Source organism: Panthera leo, chromosome A2 (assembly GCF_018350215.1).
Source record: "Panthera leo isolate Ple1 chromosome A2, P.leo_Ple1_pat1.1, whole genome shotgun sequence".
NCBI lineage: Eukaryota > Metazoa > Chordata > Mammalia > Carnivora > Felidae > Panthera > Panthera leo.
In genome coordinates, this window is record NC_056680.1 from 17,300,149 (window position 1) to 17,327,479 (window position 27,331).

The 27,331-nt window shown below is 46.7% G+C and overlaps 1 protein-coding gene across 5 annotated transcripts; it reads right to left on the reverse strand.

Annotated features, from left to right (window-relative positions):
* Positions 1-822: 822 nt before the first annotated feature.
* Positions 823-26,473, reverse strand: CDC25A (cell division cycle 25A). Of its 5 annotated transcripts, none has more exons than XM_042929209.1 (15): positions 26,246-26,473; positions 25,170-25,243; positions 23,782-23,824; positions 23,235-23,271; positions 22,641-22,742; positions 20,945-21,064; positions 17,992-18,126; positions 17,418-17,492; positions 11,972-12,145; positions 7,768-7,866; positions 6,163-6,225; positions 5,969-6,067; positions 5,139-5,269; positions 3,467-3,578; positions 823-1,051 (listed from the first exon to the last, which is right to left on the reverse strand). In XM_042929209.1, the coding sequence occupies exons 1-15, from the start codon at positions 26,413-26,415 to the stop codon at positions 977-979; spliced, it is 1,509 nt and encodes a 502-aa protein (XP_042785143.1). In that variant the 5' UTR covers positions 26,416-26,473; the 3' UTR covers positions 823-976. The 5 variants fall into 5 exon arrangements, with proteins under 5 accessions (XP_042785143.1, XP_042785142.1, XP_042785141.1 ...); XM_042929208.1 differs by lacking the exon at positions 823-1,051 and adding an exon at positions 1,331-3,260 and having other exon boundaries at positions 22,641-22,739; XM_042929207.1 differs by lacking the exon at positions 823-1,051 and adding an exon at positions 1,331-3,260.
* Between the last annotated feature and the right edge of the window lie 858 nt (positions 26,474-27,331).

Sequence of the window (27,331 nt, forward strand, 5' to 3'; positions counted from 1 at the left end):
GGGACTGTAATATGGGATACATTAGACTATAGCCATCCCTTTTTTTTTTTTTTAAGTTTACTTATTTTGAGAGAGAATGTGAGAGAGAGCGCGGGGGAGGGGCAGAGAGAGGAGAAAACAATCCTAAACACACTGCACTGTCAGCCAGGGGCCGGATTTGGGGCTCAATCTCATGAACCATGAGATCATGACCTGAGCCAAAACAGAGTTGGATGCTTAACCTACTGAGCCACCCAGGCGTCCCATTTTATTTTCAAATAATTTCTACACCCAAGCTGGGGCTTGAATTTTTAACCTCGAGAATTAAGAGTTGCAATCTTAATCTGGAGCAAGATTAAGAGCGCTCCAAGGGCGCTTGGGTGGCTGTCAGTTGGGCGTCTGACTTTGGCTGAAGCCATGAAACTCACAACTCATGAGTTTGAGTCCTGCTTCGGGCTCTTTGCTGATAGCTCAGAGCCTGGATCCCGCGTCTCCATCTCTTTCTGCTTCTCCCCTACTTGTGCTCTGTCTCTCTCAAAAATAAACATGGGGGGGGGGGGGCAGGGAAGAGTTGCATGCTCCACTGAGCCAGCCAGGCGCCACTCTCGTCTGACATAAATAGGCTAATACTGGAGATCAGGATTATAGGAGACTTCCTTTCTTCGTGCATGGTCTTACAATTCTAAAAAATGTCTGGAATAATGTCTATTATAGATGCAAAAGAAGGGATTCAAGGTCTAAATGAAGCTTAACTTGGAGGTGGGACCAAGGGTAAATCTTTTAGGTTTTAGCATTTACCACATGTTTAGGGAAGATCTGAAGTATACATAAAAGGAACAGAAGTTATTTTCCATGCAGAGTGTACTCTGCTTTATTAATAGACTTTTGCTCCTGCTGCCATCCATTCTGGCCAGTAGCCCCCAGCATCAATCACACCTCCAAGTCTCTCTGGTGGTTGTGTGGGCCCATGACTTGCCCTTCTGCAGTATCCTCTCCTTCAGAGCACAACTGAAACTCCTGTCTTTAGCATCCTTCCTTTGCACTGTTGCTTCATCCGTTTGAGTTCACAGATCTTGGAAAGAAAGGTTAGTGGTTCAGGCAGGCTTTGTATGTGCTGTGCCTTTCATCTTGCAAATCAATCTGAATGACAAGTTTTTGGAGTCAGGGTAGCAACTAGAGATCATTCTGGCCATCTCTGAAATCATGGCACATGGGAGTCCTTTGGCCTCTTGAGGAAATATGGCTGCTCCCCCCCACCCCCCGCCCCCACTGGTTTTAGTCAAGTATGGTCCCAGAACCTTGAAGGGAATCGCAATTCTCTTTAAATTCATCAAGAACTACGTAGAGAGCATGGGTTCAGGATTGTTTTTATTTTCAGAGCCTGCAACAGTTGGTCAGCAATGCTAGCTAAGCTGGTACAATCTGAAGGCCATCCCACCTCCTTTTCTAGGCATTCAACCAACAGAATCCCTATAAACAAGATTAGAGACCAACTAAGATGTGTCTCAATGTGTGGTGAGAGGGGGAAGAGGCCTTCCTCTCTCCCCCGTTCCCCTCCTCCCCACTTACTTTTTCTAACAAGATTGTTTTATAGCCAAATACAACTCAAACCCAGAAGAGCAACCAGCCGTCTCCATTACGACTGCTTCCCTCCCCACTTCCAGAGCAGGAAGTGAAGAGGGGAGACCGGCACTTGTGTGTAAGAAAAACCTGGCTATGCCCCAACAGAGCAGAGATGGTGAGGAGGCTGGTGCCTGTGGGTGGGCACACGCAGGAACCAAATAGGCGTGTCCAGCATCAACCACCTCAGCTCCAGCTCCTTGGATAGGAGGTGTTCCTTTGAGACCCCCATTTCCATGGGGTTAGATGAGGGGGCAACGAGTGATGAGCCATCACTCCCTGCACCTCAAATTCAAACATGATAAACTCAAAGTTTTACCTTCAAAATCCACCACGCTGCCTCCTGAGAGACACATTCTATACGGTCATCTGCATGCCAGCACCCACATCCCTCTCCTAATGCCCAGGGCTTCCAGCCCATCTCTTCATCCTTGGGTGGCCCAGCCAACACTGATTTGATACTCCTTGACTCATAAAATGACTATTTTTAGAAAATTAAAAGCTATTCAAGAGTATCAGTAATAGAAGACACTCGGTGTACGCTCCCGTCCCCCATCCCAGAGCCCCCCCACCCTGCCGCCCCTAGTCTAGGACACCTACACTACCACGTTCCAACACTGACCTGGGGGTGGCCCCATGGAAGCTGCCTGAAGTGCTTTCCTGTGACTCCTATACCAGCCAATGTCACAGGGAACTGGGGTGAGGAAGAACACGGTGCCCCCCCCCCGCCCCCACCCATAGATCTCAGTGGCCTTCGAGGTAGGTCTGGGAGGTTTAGCTTATGTCCTATGGCCAAGTCCGAGTCCAGTGCCTGCTCCCACCAGCGCCTCAGTCCTTGGCTTTAAATAGCAGCAGCCCCAGTTCCACAGTGCCTCCTGGGGTGACAGAGCTCCTACTTCTGTCCCTCAACACAAGTTTGCCTCTTCTCCCCCATCTTTTTTTTTTTTTAAAGCAGAGGTAGTCCCTGGGATGATAAAACCCTACCTAGAATGGCAGTATTGTGACTTAAAGAAGTAGTTAAATAAAAGTCTCCAGGAGTTTAAAAAAAAAAAAAAATTAAAGTGATTGACGAAGTTGAATAAATTAAAGATACGGGTTATCCCACAGAGACCATCCCCCTTCCCAGGCTGTCTTTGGTATTTGGCCAGCAGCATTTCCACTCGAGTTCCTTCTCCTTCTCCTACCCCTCCTCTCACGAGACAGGACAGTGCCCAGTAAGGCCCCAGGCCGTTTGTCCAACGGTGGGGGGGAGGAGTCAGAACTTCTTGGCTTGGTGCTTGGAACTGTGCTGTATGGCGAGTGACAGCCTTGGCAAACAGTCCTGAGGCAGTGAACGTCTTACGGGGACAGAAGAGGCGCCGCCAGCAGGAACCCTGGGAGCGCGGGACCGGGTGAGGCGTGCAAGCCCCAGGCCCTTTCTCCACACTTGTTGGCCCCTTTGCTCAAGTTTCTCTGCAGCAAAGAGGGAAGAGGTGGCATGGAGGGGAGGCTCTGGCTGCCGCAGTCTGGGCCCGCCACCCTCACAGCTTCTTCAGACGGCTGTACATCTCCCGTTTGCTCTTTTCCCCCGCCCAGGTCCGGCTCTTGGTGCGGAACTTCTTCAGGTCTTCTTTGAAGTCCTCATGGTGCATGGGCCGGTAGCTGGGGGGCTCACAGTGAGACTGCAGACAAGAGAGGATGATCAGGGGGTGCCTGTCTCATGCTGTTAAGCCAGCTCCCCGCATCTGTGCAGCAGCTTCTAGGGCCCGTGTCGTTGTGCGCAGCAAATCCCCAGATCCCGGACGAGAAACAGCCATGACGACCAGACAGACCCAGCTGTCCAACCTGGGTAAGGGGTGGACCGTGCTCTCCAGGGACCTCAGCTTACCTGGCATTTCAGGAAGAACTCCTTGTACCCGCCCTTCAGGACATACAGCTCAGGGTAGTGGAGTTTGGGGTACTCGTTACCAAGCCGATCTCTCTCCCTCACGTACCGGCACCTATCGAGAAGGAAGGCCACGGCAGGGTTAGCTCTTCTGATACAGAGACAACAGACGTGAGACAACAGCACAGTGACAGCAGTGGTGCGGTAGGACTCCTTACACACGTCTTCCCAACTTCACGTTCATTCTTGGGAACAATCAGTGTTGAGCTGTGAGCTACTGGCCACGTGTGATCGTTAAGAGTTCACGGGTGGTGGAAGGTAGACGGTCTCTCCCCAACTGCCCTTTCTCCAAGTGAAACAGACCTACTGCCCGGCCCCCATTCCAGTGTCCTCCCCGCCACCACCTGCACTTCCTGTGCAGTGACAGCACCTGAGCCAGCTTCCCACTGCATTCTCCACTCTTGCCACACCCCCAGACAACTTGCCCAGGGTCCCTTCCTCAACTCCCATCTCAGCTGGCGGCTTTTTTCCTATAGCTTTTAAATAGGCTGCGCTTGCTCTGTCTCAGGACACCTGCTTGCACCCTATACTCTTCCCCAATACCCTCACATGGCCAGTGGCTCCTTCCCACCCACCCCTTGGTACCCCGTCCCTGCTGCTTTCCCCTCTCTCCACTCCACCTGCTTACTTTGGCCCCCCGGCTGTTCCTCCAACCTGCCCTGGAGCACCCACTTCTCGTCATGTCTCTGAAGTACCTCTAACACATGGAGTAGCTGACAGACATATTTGCCTCCCGCTCCCTCTGAAATGCGAGCTCCCTGAAGGCAGGGTTTTTTGTTCTCCTACGTTTTGCTATTCTCCCCAGTAACCAGAACACTAACCAGCACATGAGAGGCAATAGTAAGTATCTGTAGAGTGAATAATCTGTAGAGTGAATAATCTGTAGAGTGAATAATCCCACTTGTGAAGGAACATCAGTCCTCACTCAAATCCCACTTCTTGTGACCACGGTTTTGTGCTCAACGCAGGGCAAGTCCTTGTCCTTAGGAGGTAGATGGGGAGATGGTCATGTAAGCCAAGTTCCTGGTGTAGTTGTTTATGTGTGGTTGTATGTGTACTAATGTGGCACAACATTAGCCACTGGGAAAATCAGGTGAAGCACGTGCAGGAAAATGGCCTGACTTTTGAACCAGTTCAAAATAAAAAGACTGCACAAGAACCCGGGCCTGTGGGCTGGCAAGAAGTCTACCTTGGCCCATCCTAGTCAAGGCTGCAGTCGCCCTGCCCCAGCCCCCACCCGCTCTCTGGCTGTCCCTGCCTGTCCTTCCAGTAGGACCACGCTAGCCTCAGAGACAAGGTTGGGCCGAATAAGGCCAAAAGCCCTTGGCAACTGCCAGGTCAAGCCTACAAAGCCACACTCAAGAAAGCTGTTCATCAAATCAACAAACTGCCCAATAGGTAAGAATGTGGGAAAACATTTGCTACACATGAATTTGAACTTTTAAAAAACTGAACATTTACGCATCATGTGTGTAGGCTGAGGCATGGAAATGACTTGGGACGTGCGAGAGGGCCCTTGGTGTGAAGTATGCCGCCAGTGTGAGCCATCCACTGCCTCATCCCACAAAAGCACTGTGGGCCCGTGCCCCAGAGCCCAGTTCCATGCAGCACTCACATGCGAGGGCCTCGCTCAGAAGAGAACTCGCAGTGGAACACGACAATGACACGCTTGCCGTCAGTAGGAACGATGGGCTTCTTGAGCAAGAAGTCTTCTACCTCCTCCTCCATGTGCAAGTTTACCGCACCCTGTGAAGAAGGCATAGAGACTCTTGGCACCTGCGTGTATCATACTTGCCGGATTGATTCTGTGACAGTCATCTGTAATCGGGACCCTAGAATTCTGTTATGACTATGGTGGGCTTGAGAAAGATTTATGAATTTGGGACTTTCAAAAGCCATTAAGACAGTGACAAACACTACTGTTGTATTTAATGTACCCCATTACTAGATTTCAACACTAGTTTATTGGTTAAAAGATTAAATTGGCATAACCAGTTAACTTCCTCCCTGGAAAGTGTCCCAACACCCGCCCTCCACCAGGCAGCTTAATTCAACTACAAACTGAGAGGCATCGCTGGGACATGTCACCAGAGGGTGGCTTCTGGTCAAAAGCCCTTTGGTGCTTAGGCCTGACTTAGAAATCAGTGGTACCACCTACAAATGCCTGTGATGGTGAAGGTGTAAGACACAGGACGGTGAAGGTGTAAGACACAGGACAGAGAGCATTTACTGTACAAGGTAGTGGAGAGTAGTCCAGGCCAGGGAATATTCTCCAGTGCACCAGGAGTCAAGGCTGCTTGAAAACGTCCTCAGAACCAGCACATTAGCCAGTAAGCTTCCAGGTGTCATGTCACCACCCCACTTTTAAAATCACAGATCCTGTCAGGGCTCCTTCTACGCCTCCCATGATAGCAGGGCTCACCAGTAAGCCTCAGGAACTCATACCTTGATGTGGCCTCCCTCATATTCATACGGATACCGGCAGTCAATGATAACAAATTCTTTAATGAGGTTGGCAAACTTGCCATTCAAAACAGATGCCATCTGTGGGGAGAAAGCCCAGGAGAATCAACTTTGGCTGCCAGGAACAGCTAGATTCAAATACTTCATGGGTGACAGGATCCAAAAAGGGGACTTACAATTTCTGGAGAGATGTATTTTAAATCCTGATGCTTCCCAGCAACCGTATGAAAGAGATAACCCTTTAAAAAAGAGAGAGAGAGAGAGAGAGAGAGAGAGAGAGAGAGAGAGAGAGAGAGAGAGATACTTAGCAAATCTGAAAGCCTATAAATGCAACATTTATATTGCTTGCCTGCCTGATAAGAGGCAGCTTTATAAACAAACCTTAATCTAATAGTATAGGCAAGTTACTCATCGAGGCACTTCATTAACATCCTGACATTTCATTTTCAAACACACCTACAAGGTGTATTATCCTCATTGTCAAATGTAAAGCCGAGCCAATATGTAAAGCTGGCCTTACTACTAGCTAGTAAGCCAAACGTAAATACAGAAATTTCAGGTAATTTCCTTCCTCCCTGCTTTTGTCAGGAACCTTCATCTCCATAGCCAACTGTGAGGAACATGGTGTTGGGCACTGGAAATGGGAAAAATAGGAGACCTTGCCTGGCCTTGAGGGGAAAGATGGGCACATCAGCAATTACTCACTAGGGCAAGTGGCTGAACCAAGAGCTCACCCATCCCCACGGCCATATGCAAGGTCATTATGACAAACATAACCAACAGCTTCAATTCAAGTGGAAGGTTCCACCAATGAGGACACACCCAGTCTTTGCTTACTCTTCCTTTCAGATTAGAACTATCTCCTATTTTTGACCCCCTATGTGTCCCTATTCCTTCAACACTCACCTGGCTGAAATATGAAATATGGCCCAGACTCATACCTTCCCTAGTCTTCTAGACGAGACAACCTCCCTTTATTTCTCCAAGGCTGCTTGCATTGCACGGACGTGCACTTCAATTTCCCGTGTCGTATGTGGCACAGCAGGTCTTACTGACCACATGGGAAGTTGTGTGAGGGAAGGAACTGGGTCTCATTTTGGAATCTTTACCTAACACATAACATTAAGTGCTTCAACAAATGTTAGCTAAACTAATGAGTAAGAAATTGATCGGGTAGCCTTTACATCTTCTGTGGCTTAGCAAGCTGCTGACATGTTCTCTGTTCCACCCTCATGTTTCACCACAGCTCAAAGGCAGCCAACTCATTTACACAGCAAATTCATACATATCAGGCCATCAGCAGATCTTCCTCCCTACTTCCCCGGGGGCCTTCTCCCTCAAAGGCTGTGCTTCTTTGGACAATGGAGAAATTCAGTCTCAACCTTGGACCTTTTAGGATAACCTTTTGATATACAGATGTGTAGTGTGGCTATAGGTTTATTCCTGCTTCTTTGTACTTTGCTGCACTACTATTTTTATAATCAGAAACACAGTTCCCAAAGAGCCTGGCCTTTGGGTTGGAGTCCAGGTGGCTGGTAGGTGGCTTCCTACTTCCTCTGATCAGTACCAGTAAGGTCTATAGTCCCACAGAGACCAAGATACATCTGATCATGTGTTTGTTTCTTTATCTTTAAAAATTTCAAACTGTGTCTCCTGGGGGACACTGTAAGAGCCACCCAAGAGAGGAGAAAGACTGAGGGGGTGGGGGGGAATTCTAGGAAATAACCCAAAGCCTAAATCACATAACCAGAGCAGCTCTCCTTGCATCTGCCTAGAATTACCTTGGAGAAGTCTCCTATAAGGTCCCTTGGGTCATTATCCAAAATGTTCTCAATGGTCCCTTTTGGGGAAGATGCCAGGGATAAAGACTGATGTAGAATCTGTAACAAATCAAAGGTGGAAAATGAGGCCAGGGTTCTGAATAGGACTTCTGAAAACATTCACCTAGAACATGTCACTGGGAGGAGGGTGACATGTACATGTCTATATTTAGCAAATAAAATATTTTTCTTATTTGATTGAATCTGGACTAAAAAAAGGGAGCATGGGTCACTGACTTAGGTCTCCTATTATTTCAGTGTCTAACTGAAGTACTCTGAAATTAAGTTTTTCTTCTTCCCCACCTTTTTAAAAAGGGGAATTAAAATTAAGGCTAAATCTAAAATAAATTTCTTAGCTCTATCCACTGAGAAGCTCTAGACGTGCAATGAACATTCCTACAGGACACTATGGTCTCCAAATACTATTTTCTACTAAAAGAAACCAGGGTTTGGGGGTGCCTGGATGTCTCAGTTGGTAGAGTGTGCCACTCTTAAAAAAATTTTTTTTCTTTAACATTTATTTTTGAGAGACAGAGAGACAAAGCACAAGCAGGTAAGGGGCAGAGAGAAAGGGAGACATAGAATCTGAAGCAGGTTCCAGGCTATGAGCTGTCAGCACAGAGCCCGATGTGGGGCTCAAACCCATGAATCACGAGATCAAAGTCAGACGTTTAACCGACTGAGCCACCCAGGCGCCCTTAGAGTATGCCACTCTTGATCTTGGGGTTGTAAGTTAAAGCCCCATGTTGGGTGTAGATATTACTTAAAAAAGGTGAGGGGGAGAGGGAAAAAAAGAGGCACCAAACATAAATAAAAAAGACTAATTAATTGAAATACATTTAAAAATCAAGAAATTCTTTTCATCAAAAGAACAGTATTAAGAGAAAAGGCAGGTGGGCACTGGAGTGGCTCAGTTGGTTAAGCTATGGACTTCGGCTCAGGTCATGATTTCACGGTTTGGGAATTCAAGCCCTACATTGGGCTCCATGCTGACAGCATGAAGCTTATTTGGGATTCTCTCTCTCCCTCTCCCCTGCTCCTGCTTGCTCACTCTCTCTAAATATACAAATAAATACATTCTTTTTATTCCTGAATATTGACAGATATATAAACCAGAAGCTTTCTGGAAGGCAATTTGCTAGCATGTATAAAATGCAAAGTTCCATAAATGTTCCTGCGCTTTAACCTAGAATTCTACTTTTTTTAAAAAAAAAAAAAAAGAGTTTATTTTTATTTAAAAAAAAAAAATTTTTTTTTTAACGTTTATTTATTTTTGAGACAGAGAGAGACACAGCATGAACGGGGGAGGGGCAGAGAGAGAGGGAAACACAGAATCGGAAGCAGGCTCCAGGCTCTGAGCCATCAGCCCAGAGCCCGACGCGGGGCTCGAACTCGCAGACCGCGAGATCGTGACCTGAGCTGAAGTCGGACGCTTAACCGACTGAGCCACCCAGGCGCCCCCCCAAAAAAAGAGTTTATTTTCAAAGAGACAGAGTACAAGCAGGGGAGAGGGGCGGGGGGGGGGGGGAGAGAGAGAGAGGGAGAGAGAGAGAGAGAGAGAGAGAGAGAGAGAGAGAGAGAGAGAGAGAGAGGGAGAGAGAGAGGGAGAGAGAGAGAAAGAATCTTAAGCAGACTCCACACTCAGTATGGATCCCCATGCAGGGCTTGACCCTGGGATCATGACCTGAGCCAAAATCAAAAGTTGGACACTGAACAAACTGAGCCACCCAGGCATCCCAAATTCCACTTTTTTTTTTTTTTAAACGTTTATTTATTTTTGAGACAGAGAGAGACAGAGCACGAACGGGGGAGGGGCAGAGAGAGAGGGAGACAGAATCCGAAGCAGGCTCCAGGCTCCGAGCCATCAGCTCAGAGCCCGACGCGGGGCTCGAGCTCACGGACGGTGAGATCGTGACCTGAGTTGAAGTCGGACGCCCAACCAAATGAGCCACCCAGGCACCCCCCAAATTCCACTTTTAATTAGAAAAAGTAAAATGTTCATCAAGTATTAGGTAACTAAGGCAGATTATAAAATGTAAGATGCCAGCGCCAGTTGTTTCCATGGCTGTCATCTAGTAGACCTTTTAAGAGTAGTGTTTATTCAAACCTTTTCATGCTGCAGAAAACACGGGCAATTCTCCAGGTTATTTTACAATGTTTAATATCAAACCTCAATACCAAAACCTGATATAAGGATAGTATAATGAAGGAAAACTACACATACATAAAAGCAATTCTAAATAAGCCAAACATGACATTTCATGAAGAATAGTTTTAAAATCAGGAAAACTATGAATACAAGCCAAAATATATAAACAAGTTAATAAAAATGGAGCAATCATGGGCGTGCCTGGGTGGCTCAGTCAGCTGAGCATCTGACTCTTGGTTTCTGAGATTGAGCCCTGAGGCTCAGTGCTGACTGCCTGGAGCCTGCTTGGGATTCTCTCTCTTTCTCAGTCCCTCCCTCACTTGCGCAAGTGTGTGCACGCTCACTCTCTCCCTCTCAAAAAAGTGCTCTGGGGCGCCTAGGTGACTCAGCTGGTTAAGTGCCCAGCTCTTTGATTTTGGCTCAGGTCATGATCTTGTGGTTGGTGGATTCAAGCCCATATCACACTCCATGCTGACAGTGCAGAGCCTGCTTAGGATTCTCTCTCTTCCTCTCTCACTGCCCTTCCCCTGCTGGTGCTCTCTCTCTCTCTCAAGATAAAACTTTAAAATGAATGAATTAATGTCCTAAGTGCTTTAAAAATAAAAATAATTACATTTGTGTACTCACCTACAGGGAAGTTCATGATATATTAGTAAAGCTCCAAAATAACATGAAAGCAAACCATAACTATGAGCAATTGACTTGAGTAGAGATGATGAAAGTTTTATAAAAACTAAACTTTTACTAGGTCATGATAAGTCTGAATTAAAAGAAAGGAATTAAAATATTTAGAGATACAATAAAAAACACTACAGGGGCGCCTGGATGGCTCAGTCGGTTAAGGTTCCAACTTCAGCTTAGGTCATGATCTTTACGGCTTGTGAGTTCGAGCCCTGCATAGGGCTGGCTCTATGCTGATAGCTCGGAGCCTGGAGCCTGCTTCAGATTCTGTGTCTCCCTCTCTCTGCCTCTCCCCCACTTACACTCTGTCTCTCTCTCCTTCAAAATAAATAAGCATTAAACAATGAAAAACAGTACAAAGTTGTGAGACAAACATAAGTAGTAGAAAATGTATAGTTCCAAGCAGATCAGGAGATGGTAGCAGCAAGCCCAAAGAAACAAGAAGCCTTTAGGAAAACCTGTTCTCCTTAGCCAAAGGACTAGAAAGAGGGCAGCCTATCAAGACAGAAAACATTTTATTTTTAAAAATGTTTACCTGTTTTTTATTTATTTTTGAGAGAAGGAGAGAAGGAAAGGGAAAGAGAGCACAAGGCAGAGAGAGAGGAAAAGGATCTGAAGCAGAATCTGTGCTGAGGGCAGGGAGCCCAATGTGGGGCTCGAACTCACGAACTGTGAGATCATGACCTGAGCCAAAGTCGCACGCTTAACCGACTGAGCCACTCAGGCGCCCCTAGACAGAAAACTTTTAGACTACTGTAGCCAAACACCAAAGAAAAAATGATGGCCCTACACCATGCCTGGTCAGCAAGTGGGGAGCTTAGACTTGCAACTCTTGCCCAGCTGTAATTAAGTGCCCCACCTCCACTCCACTGGGGTGGTCTAGTGGGGAACTTGACCTCCCACTCCTGCCCACAATAACGAGGCCACCCTATGTGTCAAGGGAAGCTGTGCTAGGGAACATGAACTTCTACTCCTATCATCCCCACAGTATCAGAGTCCTGCTAAAACAGAAAATTTACATAGACCAGTCTTACAATACCCAAAATATACAGGATACAACTGAAAAGTCATTCGTCATACCGAGAACCAGGAAAATCTCAATTTGAATAGGAAAAGATAATCAACAGAAGCCAACACCACAACACAGATGTTGGAATAATCTGATAAGGATTTTAAAGCAGCTGTCATAAAAATGCTTCAACAGCCAATTAGCAACCTGCTTGAAACAAACGGAAAACTCTAAGTCTTGGCAAAGAAAAAGAGCCAAATGGAAATTTCAGAATTGAAAAATGCAGTATCATTGTCCTTGAGCAAAAAGGCACCTGCAAAACTAACCTCCTGGGGCTTCTCTGGACTAGCTGCTTCTTCAGGACTGGCCACAGCCATGCTCTTTCTCCGCTTTGTATTTCCAGATGGGTACTCCTCTTGAGATCGTTCTGGTCTTTTTAACATCGACCGGGTGACAGAGCTACATGTGGAAGAAGAGTCAAACAGCTTGCATCGATTGCCCTAGTGGGGGAAAAAAAAGAGACCCATCTTCCATTAAAACCCGCTCACTTGAATGGTAAAGAGAATGGACCAAGGGCTTTCTGGGATGGTTTAAAATCCACCCTAAATTAGGTAACAGACACTGTCCATTCATCTAGTCCCAGCACTCTTGTAGGGCCTAGCACATACTAGACATTGAATACCTGGTGCTCAATGAATACAAACTGAGTTGACATCATATGGAGAGGAGGAAGACAATCCATGCCCTTTTTCTAAAGCTCACTGTCTACAAAGGGTCCTAAGAGTCACATAACTATCACCTTTCGGTTGGGAACACCTTTTGATTTGCCTCTTCCCCTCCATTTTATTACTTGCACCTTGCTTGGTTTTTTATTTTTAAAGTTTGAGAGAGAGAGAGAGAGAGAGAGAGAGAGAGAGTGAGAGAATCCCAAGTAGGTTTCACGAAATCATGACCTGAGCTGAAATCAAGAGGATGCTTATCAACTCAGCCACCCAGGTGCCCCAGCAGTCAACAGGTTTTAATACCCCACCTAAATCCAGAAAAGGTGTGATGTAGTTAGACTATGCTAGAAAACAGAGTCAATAAGGTGTTAAAATAGTGCTAAGGGTGTAAATCTGTAGGGAGCAGGGGTGCACAGAGGAGCAGGTGCCCTCAAAATTGTGTTCAAAAGTCCTTTCCACTTGGTCTAAGACTAATTTTCCAGCATCTAAGGGCAGCCAATCTGACCAACAGTAGGGATAGTCTAAACTTATCTCTAGGTTCATGACTCAGTGTGCCTTGGCCGGCCCAGCTTTTCCTTCCATGCAGAATCTCTTTATGCCCCAGTAAGCCGCTCCTTTCCAAGATGATACTAAAATTTCAATGACGCTTCTTTGAAATGCTCTGGTCAATAATCTGCAGCAGAGTGTGCCACTCCCATGCCAGCTCTCTCGGAGACCAAGGATTTTCTCCTAACTTTGCTGAAGTCTATTTTATTTATTTATTTTTTTTAAAAAGTATGCTCATTTATTTTTTTTTTAATTTTTTAAAAATATTTATTTATTTTTGAGACAGAGAGAAACAGAGCATGAACAGGGGAGGGGCAGAGAGAGAGGGAGACACAGAATCTGAAACAGGCTCCAGGCTGTGAGCGGTCAGCACAGAGCCCGACGCGGGGCTCGAACTCATGGACCGTGAGATCATGACCTGAGCTGAAGTCGGACGCTTAACCGACCGAGCCACCCAGGCGCCCCTCTGAAGTCTATTTTAAAGGGATATTTTCAGAAAAGCAAGACCAGAGATTTTCTTTTTAATGTTTATTTATTTTTGAGAGACAGAGACTGAGCATGAGTTGGGGAGGGTCAGAGAGAGAGGGAAACAGAATCCGAACAGGCTCCAGGCTCTGAGCTGTCAGCACAGAGTCTGATGCAGGGCTTGAACTCACAAGCCGTGAAATACTGACCTGAGCTAAAGTCAGACACTTAACCGACCAAGCCACCCAGGCACCGCCAGCGTTTTTAAAGTTTATTTTGTAAAACAGAGTGCAAGTGGGGGAGGGGCAGAGATAGGAGAGAGAGAGAATCCAAAGCAGGCCCCACGCTATCATCACAGAGCCTGACGTAGGGCTCAATCCCATGAACCGTGAAATCATGACCTGAGCCAAAAAAATCAAGTCAGATGCTGCTCAACCGACTGAGCCACCCAAGCACCGCCAGACATTATTTATTTACTTTTACATTTTTATTTAGTTTTGAGAGAAAGAGAAAGACAGAGTACAAGTGGGGGGGAGGGGCAGAGAGAGAATGGGACACAGAATCCAAAGCAGGCTCCAGGCTCTGAGCTGTTAGCACAGAGCCCGATGCGGGGCTTGAACTCACAAACTGTGAGATCATGACCTGAGCCCAAGTTGGACGCTTAACCGACTGAGCCACTCAGGCGTCCCAGAGATTTTTTTTTTTAACCTAGAAGAGCTGGGAGCATTTTGGGGAAGAGAATCCACTGCTTTCAACAGAGTCTCAAAGGAAATTGTGAACTCATCCAGGGCGGACACCACGATTCCAATATAGCTCCAGCAACTGTGAGTCTGCAGTAACTGTTTGTGTTATGCTAGATGATATGGATGATATGGAATATAAATAAATGAGAAAGACCTAAAAAAGACCCAAAAAACAAAACAAAACACCTCAGGGTACCTGGGTTGCTCAGGGGTTAAGTATCTGACTCATGATTTCAGTTCAGGTCATGATCTCGGGGTCCTGGGTTGAGACTTGTGTCAGGGCCCATGCTGGGCGTGGAGCCTACTTAATATATATATCCCCCAACCCCCAACTCTCTCTCTCTAAAAAAGAAAGAAAGAAAGAAAGAAAGAAAGAAAGAAAGAAAGAAAGAAAGAAAGAAAGAAAAGCCTTTATAAAGATATTTAAAAAGATACTTGAAAAGTCTTTTTCATTCAAACTACCTGGATATTAGAGCTAGAAACAAATGTGGTCTCTCCTCCTAATCAACACTCATTTTACAAATTGGGAAACATGCAGATAAACAAAAATGCATCACTCAAGGTCTCCATTTGTGGGTAGCTCAGGTGGGGTCTAGACCCCAGATCCCTAAGTCCTATCATTCCCTTTGACCTACGGCTGTGCTCACGTAAGGTAGCATGATTGAGGGCACATCGATACCAAACCAAATGCTATGGAGAAGACAGGAGACAGCAGATTCCATACCCCCCGGGTGCTTAAACACACAGAGAAACACCCAACAAAGCAAGGAATAATTTTAAGACTGTCTCTCACACTGAAAACTTTGGTGTCATTCTCATGACTTCTCCTTTACCACTACTGCACCTAAATACCACCCATTCCTAATTTGCAAAGATTTGTTCAATCTGTTCCTTCCTCTCCCCATGATTCAGAGAAAGTCTTCAGCATTTTGTTGAATAATCACAGGGTGCTCCTAAAGCACCCTGTTTGTGGGGCACCTGGGTGGCTCAGTCTGACTTCGGCTCAGGTCATGATCTCATGGTTCGTGGGTTCAAGCCCTGCACCAGCTCTGTGCTGACAGCTCAGAGCCTGGAGCCTGCTGCGGATTCTGTGTCTCCCTCCCTCTCTGCTCCTCCCCCACTCATGCTCTCTCTCAAAAATAAATAAACATTAAAAATAAATAAATAAATAAAGCACCCTGTTTGTAACTGACCCCTCCTCCCTTCTGGTTAACAGAGTCAGGCTCGAGGAATTCTAGCATTCCTGAGGCAATCCAGCCACACCCCTGACTGGTAGACAACCTCGCACCAGCCCACGACACGTGCCCCATTCTCCAGCTTCACAGGGCTACGTGCTACTGCCACAGGTGAACTGCTCTTTCGTGAATCAACACACCCTGCTGACAAGTTCCCACACACTCTGAGGCCCTGGGCAAACACGTCCCCTCTGGGGGATCACCCTTTGACCTGCTCATGGCACACAGGTGGTTGCTCAGTGTATGGCTCTTTCCAGGGTGAGGGACACTCCTGCCCTGGAAGCGTCCACAGTGCCCACCCATTCAATGGGATACATATGGCCACGTGCATGAATTCAACAAGGCCACACACACAGGGTAAGCTGTTGTCCGCCACACCACTGGGTGGCTTCATAACTCCACCGCTATCCCACGATCGAGACGTGGAAAAAGAACCCACTCCTTGCTGTCTTACTGCTTCAAAGTGTGAAGTTTTAATATGCAGGCTGAGTTAAACAGAGGTGTAACTGAGGATGACACCGGGGACAAACCCTATTTAGGACAAGACAATGACATACGGGCTATAAAAATAGCTAATTAAGGACACTACTAGAAGGGAAGTCTCCATGTGAAAGCACAGTCTGAGAGTTCATCTACTGACCTCTCGAATTCCTGGCTGAAGCAAGGTGGCCACGGCAAGCTGCCTGCCCCCTCTCAAATCCAGACCGCCTCTCAGAGCAGGTCAAACCGTGAGGGCCAGAGGAGGGCTCAGCTCTGCAAAGATATGAAGCACTGGCCACTTTAGGACCCCGTAACAATGAAGTGGTCATCCAAGGATATGCTTAGATCAGTAACGGTTGTAACCAAATGCCTGGCTGGGTCAAAGGCAATTCTAACTTAAGCTAGGCGAGAGAAACCCAAATATCTGTCCTAAATATGAGCTGTGGGGAAGTATACACAGAAGAAACGAAAAAACATAAAAATTATATAAAGCTTCAATTATCTATAGGTAATATTCTTAACACCTTTAAGTTCCGAAATAATCCTAAACTCTATGTGGAAAATACCTGAGGTAAAACAGAATCTTTGAGCAGGAAACAGAGAAAAAGCACCGTTTCAAATGTTTGGCAGACTTCATGCAAATGTTGAAAAGTGTGGACAAAACAAAAGAAGGCTGAGAAAAATGAGAGCCAGAGACTCCATGACAGGGGACAGCCAGCTCCCCCATCTTGCAAACAGGAGCTCTGAGGACCTAAGAGTGCCCACGTAGATGTGTTCCTCAATAGCTCCTGAGGGAGATGCTGTGTTTTGAGGCTAACCACAGCCCCGGCCTGTGGACTCTGCCTCATTCAGGGCCAACCAACCCCCAGACTACCGTACCTGCACTGCACCCACAGCTTAGACCGCCAAAGTGCCATCAATCACTGTCACTTGTGAGGAACCTCAAGCTGCTATTTTTTGTCCTCTGCAACTTCCCACCCTGGATGACCCCCTGGCCTTCCCTTCCCATACCTTAACTGTGGCTCAAAAACGAACAGCTACAGGAACCTCACTAGCCCCTACAGTGGCCATCTCACAGCCCCCCTAGCTTCAGATTCTGTCTCCCTCTCTCCTCTCTGTCCCTCCCCCGCTCCTGCTTGGTCTCTCTCTCAAAAACAAACATTAAAAAAAAAATAATGGAACCCCTTAAATTCAGTTTAGCAGATATTTTCCTGAGATCTTAAACTAGAAGTTAAGAGTGGTCACAGCTACAGCAAGAACATTAATTTGACCAAGAATAGCTGGGATGAACTAGAAAGTATAAAAACAAGAACTACATGTATATATATTAGCCAGACTTCCTCACACACCAATGAGGACCAAAAATACTCGAAGAAACAGTGTGCTTTACACCAGAGAACACTAGCGGCTGGTCAAGAGAAAGGTCCACAGACCCAAAGACTGAATCTCAAATGAAACTACTTTTGATTCCTGTGGTGAAGTGGGTAGAAGGATTAGTTTCCATTTAGTCTAGTTGACTCTGTCCGAGGCCTAATTACTCCAGGCTTCCAGGCTCTCTCTGGACACACCAGAACAACTTACAAGGTTTGTAGTTCTTCTCATGACAAGGGGAGCAGTCCAGAGGCTTGCCATGCATGATGGGGTCTCTTCATCATTCTAAAGAAAGAGAAACACTTAAAAGATTCAGTAGAGACTAAGTTTGAATGCTTTAGGTATGATTCTGCCTGAGGAGTATCAAACTCGCCCATAGGAAGCATCTAATGTTCGCTCCTCTTTCCCACTCCCCAATATGTTAAGACCAGAAGAGAATCACCTTTCACAATTCAGACATCTGAACGTAGCTAAAAGCATCCTACTACCCTGAGGGTACTGAGGAGGTAGGCTGTCCCTCTGGCTTGTCCTACACTGTTCTTGTTCCATGTCTCTTGTACAAAATAACTGTCACCTTCTTCACGGTAAGAAGGAGCCTATCACTCTCTTCTTTTGAAGAACCCTGTCCCCCCTCAGATTTAATTAGACTAGGAGCAGAGTCTCAATAAATTCCCACCAAATGAACAAAAATATCAGCCAGCTCAAGCCCTGGGGAATTGCTGTTGTTTTTCACATCACTTTTCCAGAGTACTTAGTGGAACGGGTAGAAACACACACACACTACCTTCAGGTTCTCTCCTTCAAGAAGGTCCATGAAGCCATCATCCTCATCAGACAAAGTGGCAGTCACAGGGGACTGGGGCATAAAAAGAGGAATGAAATTCCCTGGCTCGCTGCTCTCTCTTTCATTCGAGGAAAGCTGGAAGACGAATTCACAGCTTGTTAATGATCAGACTTGATTTCCTTGGATGGGTCACTAGATTTTATGAGGAAAACATACTATATTTATTAGAACTAACATTTTGGCAGCTACTAAGCAAAGGATAAGGTATCCTAAGATGAGAAATGATTTGATGTCTACACATAGTCCTGAGTAGAATCAGGCCTAGGAGCCTTCGCAAAAGACTCTTCCCAGAAGCGATTCACCTTACACTGGGATGTGGGGATGGCCTCTTTTATGAAGGGCAAGGTTTGTTTTATCAGAGGATTGTAATCAGTAAACACGGATCAACATGCAGGTTTTGATATAGTACTGTCACCTGATCCTAGTTCTTTAAACTTGGAATTCAAATGACAGGTGCTCAGTTTTTAACTGAGGAATTACTGTGTGCCAGACACTACGATACAATCTTAAGTGTTTACTCCCACTGACGCCTGACAATGCATTAAGGTGAGTTACTCCTTTTCTACTTATTTAACAAACCAGGAAACCAGTGCTTAAGGGAGTTTACCCAGATCACACAGCTCACCTGTTTGACTCCAAAGCCCAAGCTTTTCTCCCCGCACATTCTCTGAGAACCATTCCGAGTAAAAATGGGGGTATCTCACTAGGCAACCCTGTTGTTTTTGGGGGAACCCCCATCATAAAACTAATATATTTAATATATAAAATTTAGAAAAAACAACTCATAAATTTACCAGATAGAGATCAACACTACTAATAACAAACATTGCTGATAGTGAATTATTTCTTTTCCAGGTGCTTCCCAAAGCCAGGAAAAATGTTCAGAGATATATTTTTTTTCCCCACAGTAACAAGGCAGTCTCAACTTAAGTCCTACAAAGAATCCTTCAGAAGCCCCAAATCCCTTTGGATAGGACTTCATTAATCCTCAAGTGGCCTTCCGGTTTTTGGACTCAGTCACTCACCCAAGGAGGGATCCTCTCTGCCCGTGGCCTACTCTGCTTTGGGCACCAGCTTGCTTCATAAAAGTTCTAGGCTGCCCCTGAGCCTCCACAAGTGCTCCTGAGCACGCCCTGGGCACACCCGCAAGTTCTCAGCCGCCAGAACCAAGAGGCTGGTAACCTTATTGTGGGACAACACACTGAAGGCTCATACTATAATACCAGTATTTGTGACCTGGGTTTTCTGGGATCCCCAGTGAAGGTGTGATACAATAAATGACGGACAAGTCATCTATAATGAAGGATGGCCAGGTGACCACAATAAACTCCGATGCTGTGGTCTTCAAGGGCACACTATTTCGTTTTGGATACCCTGTACTTAAAAAAAAAAAAAACAACTTTTTTTTTAATGTTTATTATTTTTTTTTAATTTTTTTTTTTTTAAACGTTTATTTATTTTTGAGACAGAGAGCGAGACAGAGCATGAACGGAGGAGGAGCAGAGAGAGAGGGAGACACAGAATCGGAAGCAGGCTCCAGGCTCTGAGCCATCAGCCCAGAGCCCGACGCGGGCTCGAACTCACAGACTGCGAGATCGCGACCTGAGCTGAAGTCGGACGCTTAACTGACTGAGCCACCCAAGCACCCCTTAATGTTTATTTTTGAAGGAGAGAGAGACAGCGCACGAGCAGGGGAGGGGCAGAGAGAGGGAGACACAAAATCCGAAGCAGGCTCCAGGCTCTCAGCCGTCAGCACAGAGCCCGATGGGGGGCTCGAACCCACAAACCGTGAGATCATGACCTGGGCCAAAGTCAGACGCCTAACTGAGCCACCCAGGCACCCCATGGATACCCTGTACTTAAAGGGTTACCGTGTACTCAGGAATCAGGAGATTCTATTAAATCCTGGTCTTCTATTTATCAGTATCCTTTGGCAAATTACCCGACCCCCTTAACAGACTTTCCCAATCTGTAAAATGAGCTAACTTCACCTATTTCACACGCTTAGGAAGATTAAGACAAAAACATATGTGAAAATGCTTTGTGCAAATGCTAGACAGAGCAGCAATACTGACTGAACCTGAACTTCAGACCAAAAAGCCAGACTGGAAAGCTGTATGCAAGTTCCCAGGAAAACCTGGAAACCAAATGTAGTCATTCTGCTCAAATTTCCTCTCTAGTCTATAGCTATCAGATTGCCAGTAGGGAACTTTGGAAGTAGTGACAGCTTCTGTTTGGCAAATAAGTAACCCTGGGGCAAGTGGTCCCAAATACTATCAAGTAGCCTATAGGCAGTGTGTTCATTGGAATCCATAATAGTTCATTTTAGAGAGAGAGAGAGAGAGAGAGAGAGCGAGCAAGCAAGCAGGGGAGAGGGGCAAAGGGAGAGAATCCCAAGGAGGCTCCATGCTCAGCACAGAGCCTGATGTAGGGCTCAATCCCACACCCTTGGGATCATGACCTTAGCCAAAATCAAGAGCTGGACACTCAACCGACTGAGCCACCCAGGAGTCCCCATAATATTCTTAATAAACCACCTTTGGAAGAAGCCAAGTGCCATCTCCAGACAAAACCACTCTGGAGGCACAGTGAAAGAAAGTTTTAAGCCACATAATCCCGCCATGCACACATACAGAAGAATGACCCAGGATGCCTGATTATTTCCCTAGAACTGACAAGATCAAATATTCCTTGTTCAAGTTCAGTATTTCAAACATACCATCTTTCACTCTGCTTCTGCCTGTCTGCTCTCCAGACAGCAAAAACACCAAAGATGTGACAGTCTAGTTTCAAATCACAAAGATAAGAGCTCTAGTGTCTTTGACTCCAGGTTAAAGAGGGTGCTTTAATTCTTCCCCACCAGAAACTCCCCTGTGAAAGCCAAAGCACATACCATCCGAGCTGGGGCAGAGTTCTGCCTCTGTGTGAAGATATCTTTACCCTCCTCAAGTCCATGAGAGTGCAGGCAGCCACGAGATGCCGGTCTTATTGGCTTCTTAAACTCAAAGGCTTCCTGCAAGACAGCAGAGTCGATATATCTTCCCCTGTCCATGAAAACCAGGGTCTTAGCTGTAGCTTGGGTGAGACAGTCAAGGGAGCAGGCACTGCTCACCTTTGCAACTGCCTCCAAACTAAGGGTTTACCCGTTTCTGAGCTAACTCCAACACTGGATCTGTGTCACTAAGAATTTTACAGACTGTCAACAGCTAACTTCTAAAGCAGCATTTTTTTTCTCTCACCACAAAGACATAAATATCTGCCAAGTATACAAAACACTGAGTTAATAAGCCAAATCGAACCAACAACTTCCTAAAATCTAAAACGAAGTGTTTCAATATAATTGCCTGTGAGTGGGAGTCAAAACCTTTTACTCTTGGGGCACCTGGGTGGCTCAGTTGGTTAAGTGTCCGACTTCAGCTTAGGTCATGATCTTGCAGTTCATGAGTTTGAGCCCCACGTTGGGCTCTGTGCTGCCAGTGCAGAGCCTGCTTCGGTCCTCTGTCCCCACCTCTCTCTGCACCTCCCCAGCTCGTGTGCAAGTGCACTCTCTCAAAAATAAACATTAAAAAATAAATTAAAAAATAAATAAAAATGCTTAAAAAAAAACCCTTTTTACTCTAGATTTGAAGGCTTTGTGTTTTCCACCACCTTCCTACAAACATCATTCTTTTTCTTTCCACTTGTAATTATTGTACTTCATACTAAAAGCAATGGAAAATAAAAAAACTTTCAGTCAACAACATAAATGAATCTCACATGTTCAGTGAAAGCCAGAAGTGACAGAATACATTCTGTATGATTCCATTTACTTCAAGTTTAAAAGCGCTTATAATCCCTCTACCCCAAAACAGTCACTTATTAAGTGCTCAGAGCAGTTAACAGCTAATATCAGAGTATTTACACGCCAACACTCCACAAAGTACTTTCTATGTATTAACTCATATAACCAGCAACTGCAACCCAATCACCCCATTTTACAGATGAGGAAACTAGACCTTACAGGTTAAGTGATGTGCCTAAGATCATGTGAGTTCTTTAACTACCACCTATGTATGCTGTCTCCTCCCCAGAACAAAGTTCCAAGCAGGCAACCCTGAGAAAAGCCAAGTTCAGGGGGAAACCAGGCATCAGTACAGCTTCAGTGTGTTCAGTAGAAAGCACTACTAGCCTTTTCCTGAGCTTACAACTCATCCCAGGGTGAGCACAAAGAGGCAAGGCCTGGGCAGACCCTTCTAGATAAGCTATTCATGGATATAATTATTCCTAAGGGCTGCCATCTGAGCAACACCTCCCTGCCAGGAACCATTTTAAATGCTTTATATACATTATCTTATTTAATTCCCATAATACACTACAAGTTACTGCTACTCGTATTTTACAAAGAAAATGAAGAAGCCAAAAAAGAAGTAATGGGTCAAGGTCATACAGCTAGTAAGCAGGATTCAAATCCAGGTTTCTCTGACTACAGAGATGATGCATGACTTTGGTGAAGGTCTAGTCTCCCAGAAAGCAGCCCAGCCACTTTTTTGTAAGCCACTGACACTTGTGGCTTTACCTCTAGCCTAAGTTAGTACATCGATGCCACTCACGTTTTCCTTGTTCTCATCCTGGTCCATCAGCTGAAAGACATCATGGTCAAGAGAATCAGAATGACTCCTCTTCAGGGCTGGGCTACATCCCAAGAGCTTCTGCTGTCAAAATGAAAAAAGACATCAGGGCACATTAAATGAAAATTCAATGGAATTTCAGTTTCAAAAGAAAAAAAAGTGGTGGTGGAGGGGCTAAATCCTCACACACTGCAGGAGGCAACCAAGAAATGTGGCCAGGGTTCCACCTTGCAGTAACACGGGGTAGAAGATCCCACTACATGGCTTTACACCTAACCTTACAAGGTAGGTCTCCAGCCCTTTCAGTAGAGATTGAGGTGCCAAACCAACCCCAAAATATCATTTGCGTAAAAAGAATACTTCCTGGTATTCTTTTTGATAAATACTTTCCTGGTATTCATTTGATAGTAATAAATGAAGGGAAATGCCCATTACTGAGGCTGTTCAGGTAGGGTGTTTTGAGTACTTATGAGACGAAGGAAGAACAATCTTTGCTGTCTAAATTAAGATCACACTAACAGCTAAGGAGACAGATGAATGTCAATTAGCTAAAAATAAAAAAGGGAACTAACTTACAGGTAGGGAATTTATTCTCCTCATGGGATTTCCAAGGCTGCAATGAGATCAGAAGGTAAACAATGAGAATAAAACAAGAGAGGTATTCATATGAGCAGATGCAGTGTCTAGCCTATAGTTTGGGGAAGGGGACAGACAATCACATTCCCATTTTAGGCAAGATGGAAGAACAGATTTCTGAAGCTGTCCCGTTCTCACAAGCGCCCCCAACATTGGGCTTCTAGGTAAAAAGAACAAGCCCAGGTCTTCTCTTAAAATACCCATGTTCTTTAAGGCTATGATGTCAGAGGGTGAATTAAGGATTTGGGGGAGACTTAAACACAAAAAATTACAGCTAAAATAAAGGAAAGGAAGTTTTAAAAACTGCTGACACAAACTACTCACTCTCTAAAGGCACCAGACTTATTTCTAACATGCAGAAGTCTCAGTAGGGTCAGCTAAATCCAAGGCTCCCATACAGAGCACAACGAATTTCATTAAAAAATTAAGAAAAGTCTTTCCTAACTTTTACTTTCCTAACAAACTTTTAAAAGCAGTGAATACATACTTTTCTTTACTGTCCAAGGGCCCAGGAGAATCCAGACAGAAGCCTGTGGGAAATAACAAAATTTCTCAGGAAATAATACACAAAACACCATTTTGTCATTAAATAAACAAAAACACTACTAGTACTGTTTCTTTGAGCCATCACCCAAGACTCAGGGCTTGGACTTTTGGCAGAATCAAAGTGGCGTCTCTATTTGATTGTCAAAAACTTTCTATTTGCCCCAAGTCTTAACACTTCCACAGTAAACATACCTATCTCATTTTTCTACTTACAAATACCATCAAGAGAGTAGGTGGGGAGAATTAAATACAACCTTCTAATGTTTGGTTGGTTGTTGGATAGAGGTTACCCACGTAACTTTGTTTCAACCATGGAAAGAAGAGGTACCAGTTTTCTGAAGTTTCGACTTCAAATATTTTATTTTGTCAGATCATACGTGTAATTCGGGGGTTTGGAAAAATACACTTCTCAGTCAGTCATATGACAAACAAGGCAAGTATTCATTGCCTTGAACAAAAGTACACCAAGCAAGGTACCCATCTCACTGAAGGAAGCAAGGTGGCAAAGACGCTGCTCTCAGTACGCCCAGACCCACCAGCGCCTGCCTCTCATGATAGCCATGTAACTTTGCAGGAAGTCAAGTGCTAGTTCTGAAATTCTCACTTGCCACACTGCCACAAGTAAGAATTCTATCCCTAGCTCCTGGGGCACCTCGGTGGCTCAGTCCAACTCTTGGTTTGAGGTCAGGTCATGATCTCGCGCCCTTCGTGAGTTCAAGCCCCCCATCGGGCTCCGGGCTGACAGTGTGGAGCCTGCTTGGGACTCTCTCTCTCTGCCCCTCCCCCCCACTCCCTCTGTCTCTCTCTCAAAATAAATAAATAAACTTAAAACAGGAAAGAATCCTCTCCCTAGTTCCTAAGAAGCCTACATTTTAAGAACTTTGCTCTTGCAGTTCCCTAACCTAAAGCATCTGTGTAACTATAAACGCTGCAGTAACGTAAGTTTACGAATTAGAATAAAATGCACCAGCACATTTCCTCCATAGCAGGCTCACTGAAACAGTTTCATTATACTTCCAATAATTTGACCCTGCATTTCAACCAATACAATTTTCTGATCTTGGTGTTATGGTTCTTGGTATGCAACTACTTTACTCACACATCCTCAAGATCAAGCACACACCGCCTCCTTGCAGACACTTGTTTCCCCCCGTTGTAAACTACCACAGGGCCTTCTTTGTCCTGCTTTAAGAGTGTTTGTCACTGAATGCCATGACTTTTGTTTATGGTCTGAACTAGTCCCCAATCTAAGTTCTAGGTGAAGCACATATTTCAACAAATTCCAAGTATTGATCCCTACGTGATGAATGTTGAAGACTAAAGGAATACCTGAATCGGTGGACTCAGAGGAGCCCATTCTCTGCAGACTGCTGTTTCTCACCTCCAGCGGCTGTTCACACTCACTGAAAGCAAGAGAAATAACTCTATTTCTAAAACATAATTACAAGGTTACATACAGGAAACAGGCCATGAGGTTAGCAAGTATCCGGGCTAATAACCATCTTGTTCTAGGCCACACCACAGACCCCCCACTTTGCCACCCAAAACACCCAGTTAGCACTTGAATATAAATGATGAGAAAGGAGCGAGTAGGCATGGCCTGGGTCACACTGTAGACAAGATGACTATGATGTTGGAATATTTCCTGAAGCGAGAGCATGCGTTCTAGGTACGGTGCTGGGAGCAGGGATGAAAGATCAATTGGACAAGTTACTGCTTTTCAGAGGTTGGAAAACGTACAAGACGTGTGCTTACAGAGAAAATGGGATGTCCAAAACTGAAGTGAAAGCAGCTCCACCAGAAACATCGTGGGATGCACGTTTTGCTAACAAGGAAAAGTCCAGGGAGCTTTTGAGGATGGAAACAGGAGTAAAAAGGCCCGACCTTAGGAACGCATGGGTCGACATCAGGAATGTGCATGGGGTGAAGCATTGGGGGGATTTTGCACGTAGGCCAAGAGAGAAAATGCCATGTCTCTCTGTAGAGAAGGAACAAAGCTCACAGGAAGCCAAGATCCTGCGAGGTAGTTCAGCAAAGGGTGGAAGTGAGCGCCTGAAAGGGTCTGCTTTGCCCCCGTGGGGGTAGATTTCAAAGAGCTTCCTGAGATTGGGACAGAAGAGTACAAGGCAATCCGAAAGGGGTGGCCAAGCTGGGGAACCCGGGCCGACCCCACCCCCTACCGGGCCCGGCTCGGGGCTGAGGGCGGCCTGGAGGGTCCGAACGGCCTCTCCCGCCCAACATTCCGCCTGGGGGGAGGGTGCACATGGCGGGCCCCAGCTCAGCGGGGCGGCCCACGAGCGGCGGACAGGTCTCGCCCCTCTCTGGGCCCGTTTCCCGGCCTGATCCCCCCGAGAGCCGTCTGGGAGCCCAGCGGCCTGCGGCAGAGTTCGCCAGTCCCTTCTCACCTGCCCAGCCCCTGCAGCTGGTCCATGGTGACCGTCAAGTTGGTGACAGGCGACAGGCCGCCGCAGGCTGGCGCGCCGAACAGCGCTTTCACGACTGGCTGCGGCGTGGGAGGGGGACTGCAGGCGAAGAGCAGGCGACGGCGGTGCGGGGGCTCCGGGCCCAGTTCCATGGCGGCACCCGGCCTCCCAGGGCTCCCGCTCCCTCTTCCTCCGCCTCCGCCGGGCCCGCCCCGCCCCGCCGGCACCGGCCTCGGCCGCGCGGCCCGCCGCGGGCCCCCGCGGGTCAAACACAAACACGACCCCGCGGTTCAGGGACGCTACTGCCGCGGGTAAGCGGCGCGGACGGGCGGGTGTCTGGACCCGGCAGGCGCCAGTCACATGCACGGGTGCTTCCCCCGCACCCCCGCGAGGCCGGCGGGCGGGCGGGCGCCGGCAACCTGAAGATTAAATCCAAACAAACGCCGCGGGTCGGGAAGGGAAAGCGGCCAGAGCCGCGAGGCAACGGCCAGGGCTCACACTTTCTTCGCTTTCCTCTCACCCCCTTGTCCAAACCGGGGTCACAGAGCACCAAGCGGACCTTCACCTCCCTTCCGGACTGTCGCTGCGAGGAAAGCCTTTCGCGGTAATAGCTGCTCACTAGGGACCGCAGCTGCCCCGCCCCCCTTTCCTAGTTGGCGCCAAACGGAATCCACCAATCAGTAAGCAACTTCTCCTCCTCGCTCCCGAATGGCAGCTAAGCTGGACCAATGAGAGGGGAAGAAGGAAGGAGCTCGCGGGGCTCTGCGAGGTCACCCGCTCTCCGAAAGGGGCGGGGCCTAGAGGAGACCGGAGCCGATCCTAATGAGAGGGGGCTCAGAGGTCAATGAAAACTCCCAGCGGACCCTGCGAGGCGCGGAAAGCGCCGAGAGACCCCTCTTGCCCCGTTGCATTCTGGGAAGCGTAGTTCCCACCCCGCGCTGCGATCCAGGCACCTCCTACGAGGTTCGGCACCCGGCCGGTAGTTCCGGCCCCGGCGCCCCGCATACCGAAGGGACGCGCGGGCTGAATAGAGCCGTACTGGCCACTGGAGGCCAGGCCGGGCCCAGC

Coding starts and splice junctions, on each gene's coding strand:
- CDC25A (XM_042929207.1), bottom strand. CDS start 26,415: ATGGAACTGGGCCCGGAGCCCCCGCACCGCCGTCGCCTGCTCTTCGCC. Junction 23,272..23,781: donor CCCTTGGACAGTAAAGAAAA/GTATGTATTCAC, acceptor ATCTCATTGCAG/CCTTGGAAATCCCATGAGGA. Junction 17,493..17,991: donor TTGAAGGAGAGAACCTGAAG/GTAGTGTGTGTG, acceptor CTCTTTCTTTAG/AATGATGAAGAGACCCCATC.